The sequence below is a fragment of the Myxocyprinus asiaticus genome, chromosome 32, assembly GCF_019703515.2.
Source record: "Myxocyprinus asiaticus isolate MX2 ecotype Aquarium Trade chromosome 32, UBuf_Myxa_2, whole genome shotgun sequence".
Taxonomy (NCBI): Eukaryota; Metazoa; Chordata; class Actinopteri; order Cypriniformes; family Catostomidae; genus Myxocyprinus; species Myxocyprinus asiaticus.
In genome coordinates this window covers 16,887,116-16,898,372 of record NC_059375.1, presented here as the reverse complement: position 1 = coordinate 16,898,372, position 11,257 = coordinate 16,887,116, and the positions used below count along the sequence as shown (strand labels likewise).

At 36.7% G+C, this 11,257-nt stretch overlaps 1 protein-coding gene across 1 annotated transcript in view; it reads left to right on the top strand.

Moving 5' to 3' along the window:
- The window catches only part of LOC127423159 (ATP-binding cassette sub-family C member 3-like), a 79,218-nt gene continuing 67,961 nt past the window's right edge, over nucleotides 1–11,257 (top strand). The window contains exon 1 of the mRNA XM_051667274.1: nucleotides 1–298. Within this exon, the coding sequence (XP_051523234.1) occupies nucleotides 263–298 (36 nt within the window). The 5' untranslated portion in view covers nucleotides 1–262. The remainder of the gene's footprint in view (nucleotides 299–11,257) is intronic.

Sequence of the window (11,257 nt, the reverse complement as noted above, 5' to 3'; positions counted from 1 at the left end):
CAGAGCGACTTGTGTCTGCTGTATCAAGGGGTTAGTAGTTTTGAACGTCATCCGCTCACCCGGGGAAGAGGAGGGTTAGGAAACGGGCACTCAACTAGTAACAGATTATCGGTCTGTCCGTTGTTGCATTTTATTCCGTTCATGTATGAGCGTGTGATCGTGTGCTTGAGTTGTATGCAAGAACAAAAGAGCAGCAAAGAAAATCAGCCACATCCTCTCGGCATAAGGAAGAAGAGGTCCATTAAAGAGCACTGCCGCACAGATGGAGCCCTTATGTGGGTCCAAACTTCCATTCTGGGTAAGTTTAGATCAACTCTCGCGTATTAAAAAGACCTGTAACATGAGTCTTGCATGGCACCCTTGATATTGTATAGTAGGTTTTGATAGGTTTAGCTAGAATAGAATGTTTCAGCTTTAACTTGCACGGTTTCCTTGACACCTCATTAAGCGATTGGTGGTGTTACGCTTATGCAGCCTTTAATAAATAATGCTAAACAATTCTGACTTTAACTCTTAGACATAATAGTATGACTTAGTAGGGTAAGATGGGGGAAGAACCCCCCCCTCCCCTTAACTTTTTCTCTTGACCTTTCTCTTGGCACTAAATCTCAGCACCTAAACTGTGCTCCTTTTAATCTTGATATTTCATCTGAACATCAACATTTGTGAGATTTATTCCATCCAAACAGTTTTGAGGTTAAATGATCTAATGTTTTGTCATTGGAAAATAATGATATGTTACATTCTGTTATGTCGGATATTAAAAGTTTTTACGTCTATTTTTTAATGGGGGATCTGTGGACACAGTAAAGTATTTCGTTATTGCTTTTATTTTGAAATGACAAGGTAAAGTTAGACCCTTGGGGTAAGATGACCCCCCCCCCCCATATGTTGGATGATGCATCATCATCCTGTACATGCTAAAAGTTTATTTCTATATATGACAATTTAAAAGTAAATGAACATTGTTCTTAAGGGGGGCATCTTGCCCCATCTTACCCTCTTGGAATTAATGATTGTAAGTGCTTTCCTGCAATTATTGAACATGAACATCTCTGAAAAATGGATACACTGCTTTGCCATGTTGCAGATGAAACATGCAAGTTGTCATCGGTTGACATGACATCTAAATATGATGACAGCTAGTGTACTGAATAGGCATCTACTACTGTACATAGTATTGTTGTAATTCACATTTGTTACATCCATTCACATATTAATAACCCGCTTTCTCATGTCTAAATACAGAGACATTTTCAGGTTCACCTCTCTGTTGATATACTGTAGATTTATTCACTTAGGGGCCGATCACACCGAACTTGTCCTTGCGCCAAAACATAATAAAGCAGCGCCACGAATGTAACAGAACGAGAAGTGTTTTTAAAAGTTGACGTTCTTTTAAACCCGAATAAAACAGCAAGACGCGATTTAGATAGCTAAAAAGAATGGGAAGACAGAGCATGATGGGTCCATAACACGTTCGGAGTGAACGGCACCTTCCATTGTAGCGTTTCACGAGCAACTTCAAATAACATCCCACTTCAAATCACATTTTCCAAATGGTGTGACATTTTCGTGTTCACCTCTTAGTTGATATAGGTTTATTCAGTTATTCGGTCCACGTAACAGGTTCTAATGTGGTATTTCTGTTGTGGACGAGGTTATTCACGGTGATGCCATCCTTGTGCGTGGCCTAGTTATTATGACAGACACAGCGAGGGCTTATTCTTGTGGTCATTACACTCTCCGAGGAACCCGTACAGTCGCTCAGCTTTACATTATGTAGGTTAAGAAGAAATGCCATGGGATGGAAATTTCCTGCTTTGTTACCTGCTTGACACCAGTCGGTTGCTAAACAGATGTAATCCACACCAGCAGATACAAAAAAGAAAACACTGTCATTAAATATTTCTTTTAAACTTGTACAAATCTAGCATTCATTGAAGTTAAACCGAATTAAAGATACAGGCTGGTTTCAAAGTGTTTTTCAGTTGCATATTGAATTGTCACCATCATGTCCCATGAATCAGCTCAGTGTCTGCTGCTATAACAACTGGACAGACACACAGGAAGCTTGATTATAGTTTCATAAGAGTCATGTTGTGAAATTAGGCCTATTCTGCAATGACTGAAACATTGTTGATCAAAGTAAATATTGCACAAATGATTAAAGGAATATTCCGGGTTCTATACAAGTTAAGCTCAATTGACAGCATATGTGGCATAATGTTGATTACCACATAAAATAACTTACCGTTGTCTACTTTTCCTTCAAAAAAGCAAAATCGAGGTTTCAGTGAGGCACTTACAATGGAAGTGAATGAAAAGGAGGGGTAAGTCAAAATGTATTTTTGTGGTAATCAACATTATGCCACAAATGCTGTCGATTGATCTTAACTTGTATTGAACCTGGAATATTCCTTTAAGTACTTTCTACATTAAATAAGTTAGTTTAATAGTGAACTTGAAAATATTAAGTTAATACTACATGTGGTTTTAATTCAGACATGTAAAATTAATGGTTTAGCTTATAAGTAAATATTTTTTTATGATTATTTTTTTATTTTTACTATGCATCAACATGTTTCAGTCCTAAAGTAGAAAACCTTGTCATATTTATTTGCTAATTTGAGTAAATTTCAGTGGTAAATAAAATAATTACATTTGACTTAACTTCTCAAAGCTGTTGTTTCCAGAATGCACTGGACTTGAATAATTAATGAGCTTGCATGGTTTCAAGTTTATTTACACAGTTTTTATTGTTGATTTTGTTGTTATGCATATTAACTTCTTGTTTTGTGAAGTATGAAGTTCATTTTCTACTCAAAATTACCCATATATGATAAAAAAATAAATAAAAAAATGAGCTGTTAATTTTACCATTGTCGTGTTTTGTGCATCAAGTGTTCAGGTCTGCGTGTGCAACTTCATACTGTGATCCCATTGCCAGTAATGCAAGGAGATGTTGTCTAATAGACTTCATAGCATGCATGGAGCTTTCCTGTGGAAGGCTTCTATTTGTCATGTGGTACATTATTTAACCCGTTTGTGGAATGTTCTAGTAAAATGTTCATTTAAATTTTAGTAATGTTATTGAAATACCATGTACATCAGATTTGTGAGTAAAAGTTACTGAAATGTTTAAAGGGATAGTTCACCCAAAATGAAAATTATCTCATCATTTACTCACCCAGATTATCTTTCTTCTGCTGAACACAAACAAAGATTTTTAGAAGAATATTTCAGCTCTGTAGGTCCTCACAATGCAAGTGAATGGTGACCAGAACTTTGATGCTCCAAAAAGCAAATAAAGGCAGCATAAAAGTAATTCATAAAACTCCAGTGGTTAAATCCATATTTCAAGAAGTTATATGATAGGTGTGGGTAACAGATCAATAGATGATAGAAACAGACCAATATTTAAGTACATTTTTGCTAGAAATTCTTCTCCCTGCCCAGTAGGGGTCGATATGCATGAAGAATGTGAATTACCAAAAACGCAATGAGAATAATGTGAAAGTGAAAGTTAAAAGTGAAGATTGACTGAGCAGGGAGGAGAATTTATAGTAAAAATGGACTTAAATGTGGATCTGTTTCTCACCCACACCTAACAAATTGCTTCTGAAGATATAGATTTAACCACTGGAGTCGTATAGATTACTTTTATGCTGATTTGAATGATTTTTGGAGCTTCAAAATTTTGGCACCCATTAACTTAACTTAAAAAACTTAATTTGTGTTCTGTTGAAGAAAAAAGTCACACATCCGGGATGGCATAAGGATGAGTATGATGAGAGAATGGGTGAACTATCCCCTATTTAAGTTCAATTTACTCTCTTACTTCTATCAATATTATGTCACAAAATAAAGTAGATTTCACTTAATTTTATACCATTAAAATGCAGTTAGAAAAACTTGCGAAATAATAATTTTGTAATTACTCGTCAGTTTTTCAGTGCTACAGAATTATATCCTCAAACTCCTTCAGTACTCAGATTTAACATCCTTATTAAGTCATAATTATTAAGTCTAATTAAAACTTGAACTAATCTTGAAGCTCTTGATTTTCTAGACCCATGCAGCCTTTTTAAGCAGATGATGATAGATGCATTGAAGTCTGCACTACTGAACCACCGATATTACAATAGTTCCATGCTTTCCATTTATGTGACTAATCTTCCTATTTTTTTGTTATTCTTACTTTTTAAAATGTCTATAGTCCTTAGAGCTCACTGCGTTGGACTGCTCGTATTGCTTTGAATCCAAATCAGAGGAACAATCGTGTCCTACAAATTGCTTTTTTTTATACAATCCAGCATTTATGCATCTGTACATAATCACCTGAAGGATGTAAGGGCAATAAGGTACTTGAGGCTGAAAGGGGCGCTGTGCAGTGATAAAATAGCTTGGTAAACATGTTCTGCATCAAAGCTATGGAGCTAAATTCATGACTAAAGACTCTGAAGCATAAAGGCATGTCGATTTGCTCTAATCGAAAAAATAAATGCATTGTATTATCAGTGCTTGCATTTAAATGCATTGAATTTACAGTGCTTGCATTTAAATGCGTTGAATTTACAGTGCTTGCATTTTGGGAGGCTGAAATTTAACATGGTTGTATTTTTAAGCATGGAATATTTCATTTGGAAACATTTCACAACTAATTTCATTATTAAAAATTGAAAAATACATATTCACCTTCCAAAGTTTGTTTCCAAAATATTCAGTTCATTTGAAAATACCATCTAGATTTTTCGACAAGTAAAATTCAGGCCGTTTTATTTCGCTTAACAAAATTCACTTCCTCAAACTCAGTGGTTCAAATTCGGTTGGAAATTAATCCTTCCACATCTGGGAACTGCAGGAAAAGCAGCTGAGAACCGATGCACAATCTCAACCTGGTGCTATTCGTTCTCACCAGTAGGTGGTGCAATACGATCGGGTGTTGAGTGCTGAAGACCAAAGCTACAGGTAGAGAGAACACCCAGGTATGTTTTGATAGTTTGTTTTTCAAAATTGTTCATGGGTAGAAAATAGATACATATTTGATTTGCACATGTGGGTGGACATAAAACACACCTTTCCACTGATTGGTCAACCCGCGTCATCATCAGTTCCTCAATGCCGTGTAACAGAATATTTATCCACCGCTGCTCAATTTTTAATGCAACTACATATTAGCTCTCTCTCAGTAAGCAACCGGACTAAGGAATGCCTGTGACACAAACTGTACTAGTCAGGGAAGGGTCTATAGACAGGGCATTTTCTGCGTAGGCATGGGTTCTGCAACCTATGTGTGCCAGAGAATTATTAGTTGTCTGTTTTAGAAATAGCCTATTGATGTCCCTCGCATCTGCATGTAAAATTTCTTAGCCTACCTCTTAGAAACACAGCCTGTTTTATTTAGCAGTCAGCTATCAAAATCTCTATTTGAAAGGTGTGGCAAAGCTGTGCACAGCACGATCCACTGGACCGACGGAGTGGATGAATTTACATTGTAGTGAAGCGCGACCGGTATGTGGAATGCATTGGCTTTTTAAAATGTTTATAAAAATATTGCTGATACATTGTCCAGGTTATTACATAACTCAGATGTTTGAAGCGCTGATTGCTGTGTAGGTAGGCATTACGTATAATGTAGTAGGGTGACCAGTCCCGAATTGGAAAATGTTTTGTCTCATTTCACTTATTTGTCCATGGATGGGTTTCCCAAGGCACTAAGTAGAACGTTAGTATCACTAAAGTAGTTCTTAATCTCTTTGGCGCGTTTCCCCAAAAGCATCAAATTAGCAAAGTAAAAACTACGTAAATGAACGAGGGCTTTGAACCGCTCTAAAGTCATAAGTGCAACTTATCTTTCTTGCATTTTCACAGTTTATCAGAGAATAAGGAACATTTAATAACTTGTATTGATATATTTTGTTCATTGGAAAGCCATATCCAGGTGTGCCAAGAAAAAACTGTGTTCAAGGACTGAAGCACAGGAAAGTGACATTTGTTTTGTAACTTTAATAACAATTGCCATTCACAAATGTAACCATTTTTAGCACTAAATGTATTTTCTATTTAGCCCTGTATTACATTATAATGAATTTATTAGCCTAAACAAATTAATGACTGTGACAAGGAGTAGGGTGGGGCCAGGCCGTGACTATGCACGCCCGGCCCCTAATCGGGCTAATCAGCCGAGGAGAGGGATAAATGCGGCGGAACGCGGCAGTTTGGGAGAGAGAGCTACAGGCAGCTGCCCTGTATGCGTTTGTGTTTATGTTTTGTCTTTATGTTTTAATTTCTCATTAAACATTACTTAGATGCTTCGTCCGGTTTCCGCCTCCTCCTTTCCATTGAACCCTGTTACAATGACACTTTTATCAATGGAGCTGGTAGGCCTGTTAATATATCCAAATATTAGGCTTAATATTTAGTCATAAAATGTGATTATTTTAGAATGTTACATAATTATTTTCCAAAATCCAGAAGACAAATGCACAGATAAATGAAGGGACAATTTGCACTAACTGACAAAAAGTACTACACCAGGTTTTACATTCACTGATTCAAAAACTTGCATTTATGAAATAGAAAAATGACAATACCGTGTGCATTCAGTTTCCAGCAAAAGAAAGAAACTTTTGGCAACATTAGAGACCATTATTATGATTCACATTGCATGCGTTTATATCATTAATCTCTATAAAGGTGAGCATCAATCTGAAACCCAGTTTTACCTATGTCATCATTATTTAATTATTTCACATTCATTTATTCCCACTTATCCTATGTAAGGTTGCGAAGGTACTGGAGCCTATCCCAGGAACATGTTTTTTATTTTTATTTTTTTTTTATCTAACATTAGAAAAGCTGAGAACTGAGCTTTGACGTTTACAAATGAATATAGGCAGATATGTCTCTGCTAGAAATGAAGCCTAGATAAGATTATTTGAATTTTTATGAAAAATGTTATGTCTGTCAATTACATTTCTGATTTTAAAAATCCTCTACTGTGTAGAAGTACTTGGTTTTTTGGAATTAATTACTTCAGCACCGAACATTAATACGCAGATATTGACATAGTTTCGGAAACGCAAATAAATAAATAAATAAATAAATATATAAGGCTCAGTTTTCACCATGGTACAATGTTAAAAAAAAATATATGTTCCAGGAAATCATATTAATGTAATAATTTCATCTTACATATTAATTTAATAAACTGTGGTCACCCTACTTCATTATGCCTATGTCTACCTACACAGCAATCAGTGATACAGGGCTTGTTCTAGACATTGAGAGGCCCTAGGCAATTTCATTTGGAGGCACCCCGAATGTTTTTTTTTATTTTTTATTTTTACTTATTTTTATTATTTAATGTGGCATGACATACAACAAAGTGGTAGCTCATTCAAAGAATCACTTTAACAATCTGTTTAAAGCAGTACTCTTAACTGCTTTTTTTTGCAAGCTTTGGCAAATCTAATCAAAAGTCAAGTAGTTTTCGACTATAGTTCTTCCACAGAGGTACTCATTGTTGTAGCCTGGAAACTTCTAAACAACACTTTGCTATCTGATAAAGTGTTAAAAACCTGTGCACCTCATAAGAGCTGCCAGCCAATCAGAATGGATTTTCTGACATCTCTTGCAATTTATGCTGCAGTTTACATCATGAGACTGAGACTAACCCTTAACATTGACCAAATTAAATTCACCTTCCAACATTCTTGACTTAATTGTTTAGTGTTTTACAAGTACAGAAACTAAAATATAGAGAGTGCAGAATAATCAATCCCATATCCATACCACGTTTCGAAATAATAATGACATACTTGTATTACTATTAATATTCATGTTCAGATAAATTCGAGCAATTTCTGAAACTCCAACACACCAAGACTATGCATTTTCCAGTTTCCTGCTTTGTAGTAAACACTACAAGAATAAATACAACCATTTTAATAAATATTTTTAACATTCATTATACATTCTATTCATTATAATTTTATTATATTAATTATGCATTATCTGTCAGCTACTAATATGAATAGTCTATTAGAGGAACACATGGCATGGTGTTCCTACAAGAAACATGTTGACTGTGTCAAAATTCAACATCTTTAAGCTTGTTCTCTTCAAGTCATGCATCTAGTTAAATGACTCACATGCATGACTTGTTGGGCAAACAGAATAATATTTTGCATTTTATTTGATCACCTCTCAATTTCTCCTGCTCTTGTTTTTGCGTAAAGTTCATTAAATTATGGATTGCGTCTCTTGAGCGCAGCTGCGTGATACAGCGCAGAGGGAACATTACCTCCACCCAGAAGACATTTGCGACAGCAAAGTAGACATCAGATGCATTTTACAACTTTTTATGTTGCAACGCTGTCAGTGTGCTTCATTTGTGGATTTTCCAAGATAGACACAAAGCTTATCGCTTACATGTGAATGGGTTCAAATTTGTAAGTTTTTAATTGCAGATGTGAGCGCACTGTGCAGCTCTGGACCTCGTTTCACAAAAGCATCATAAGCCTAGATCGTAGAATACATCTTATGATTCATTTTAGTTTTTAGGTTTCCCAAAGCCATCATAACTTGAGTAGTACTTGAAAATGCTCGTAGATTTACGAGTGCTCTGGAGTAATCCTACAGAGCTAAGAGCATCTTAGTAGACAAGGGATGGGTTTCCCGATAACGTTGCAACTTAAGGTTTAGTGATCATCTTAACTAGTGTCACTCGTTATTTTACAATAGAGTAACGCCTGTTTCCCAAACCAGCACGTATATCGCTCATTATAAAGTTGAACTTAAGTGCTTCGTTATGTGAGCTGTCCAGTCCAAAGGTGCTGATCACTTTGGTAAATATGTCCAGGAGTTTGTCTTCTCAACATGAAAATAATGTGGAAATACTGACAAACATGGACGTTGTTTGTAACCTTGCCGAGTCGCCAAAATGTATTACCTAACCATTACAGAATTTAATTAAAGAAAGTAGGCATTATGTGTCATGCAGTTTGTTTCTGCCTTGTAAAAAACTATAGGCGAGCAGATTTGAACCAGCCATTGGAGGAAGGAAGAAGAGGAGGAGGAGAAAGAGAGAATCATCATTGCACACTCTCGCTCTAATCTCCTTTGTTAACCATATTTTAATTATTTATTAAGGCATATTTATTTAATTTTTAAACTGCGTGGTCACATTACTTACATGTCTTCTTAAATAATATGTTTAATAAGAACATACAGTGCATCCGGAAAGTATTCATAGCGCTTCACTTTTTCCACATTTTGTTATGTTACAGCCTTATTCCAAAATGGATTAAATTAATTATTTTCCTCAAAATTCTACAAACAATACCTCATAATGACAATGTGAAAGAAGTTTGTTTGAAATCTTTGCAAATGTATTAAAAATAAAAAACGAAGAAAAAAAAACACATGTACATAAGTATTCACAGCCTTTGCTCAGTACTTTGTTGAAGCACCTTTGGCACCAATTACAGCCTCAAGTCTTTTTGAGTATGATGCTACAAGCTTGGCACACCTATTTTTGGGCAGTTTCTCCCATTCTTCTTTGCAGGACCTCTCAAGCTCCATCAGGGGAGCGTCGGTGCACAGCCATTTTCAGATCTCTCCAGAGATGTTCAATCGAGTTCAAGTCTGGGCTCTGGCTGGGCCACTCAAGGACATTCACAGAGTTGTCCCAGAGCCACTCCTTTGTTATCTTGGCTGTGTGCTTAGTGTCGGTGTCCTGTTGGAAGATGAACCTTCGCCCCAGTCTGAGGTCCAGAGCGCTCTGGAGCAGGTTTTCATCAAGGATGTCTCTGTACATTGCTGCATTCATCTTTTCCTTGATCCTGACTAGTCTCCCAGTTCCAGCCGCTGAAAAACATCCCCACAGCATGATGCTGCCACCACCATGCTTCACTGTAGGGATGGTATTGGCCAGGTGATGAGCGGTGCCTGGTTTCCTCCAGACATGATGCTTGCCATTCAGGCCAAAGAGTTCAATCTTTGTTTCTCATGGTCTGAGAGTCCTTCAGGTGCCTTTTGGCAAACTCCTGGCAGGCTGTCATGTGCCTTTACGAGGAGTGGCTTCCGTCTTGACACTCTACCATACAGGCCTGATTGGTGGAGTGCTGCAGAGATGGTTGTTCGCTGGAAGGTTCTTCTCTCTCCACAGAGAAATGCTGGAGCTCTGTCAGAGTGACCATCGGGTTCTTGGTCACCTCCCTGACTAAGGCCCTTCTCCCCCGATCGCTCAGTTTGGCCAGGCGGCCAGCTCTAGGAAGAGTCCTGGTAGTTCCAAACTTCTTCCATTTACGGATGATGGAGGCCACTGTGCTCATTGGGACCTTCAATGCTGCAGAAATGTTTCTGTACCCTTCCCCAGATCTGTGCCTCGATACAATCCTTTCTCGGAGATTTACAGACAATTCCTTGGACTTCATGGCTTGGTTTGTGCTCTGACATGCACTGTTAACTGTGGGACCTTATATAGACAGGTGTGTGCCTTTCCAAATCATGTCCAATCAACTGAATTTACCACAGGTGGATTCCAATCAAGTTGTAGAAACATCTCAAGGATGATCAGTGGAAACAGGATGCACCTGAGCTCAGTTTTGAGTGTCATGGCAAAGGCTGTGAATCCTTATGTACATGTGATTTTTTTTTTGTTTTTTATTTTTAATAAATTTGCAAAGATTTCAAACAAACTTATTTCATGTTGTCATTATGGGGTATTGTTTGTAGAATTTTGAGGAAAATAATGAATTTAATCCATTTTGGAGTAAGGCTGTAACATAAAATGTGGAAAAAGTGAAGCGCTGTGAATACTTTCCAGATGCACTGTATCGTCTTTCTATTGCCATTACAATTATGCCATTATCAGTAAAGGCTAATATAATGTTGTACTGTATTACATGTCTTGTAAATTTAGACCTATCACATTGCATGTGCAGACTGCGGAGAATGCCCATTGATTTTTTTTTTTATCCTTGTAATAGTTTACAATGGCTTTCCAATTATCAAAATAATAAAATGTATTAAATGTCCCATTGACTTTGATAAACTGTGAAAGATGCCAGGAAGATATGTTTAAGTTGCACTTAATGGACTTCTAGAGCATTAATTTACGAACGTTTTTATGAACTACTTAGATAACAATGCTTTATGGAAACGTGATTTAGAGATTAAGTACTACTTAAGTGCTACTAACGTCCTACTTAGTGTTTCGGGAAACCCAGCCAAGGTTAATAATAATAAT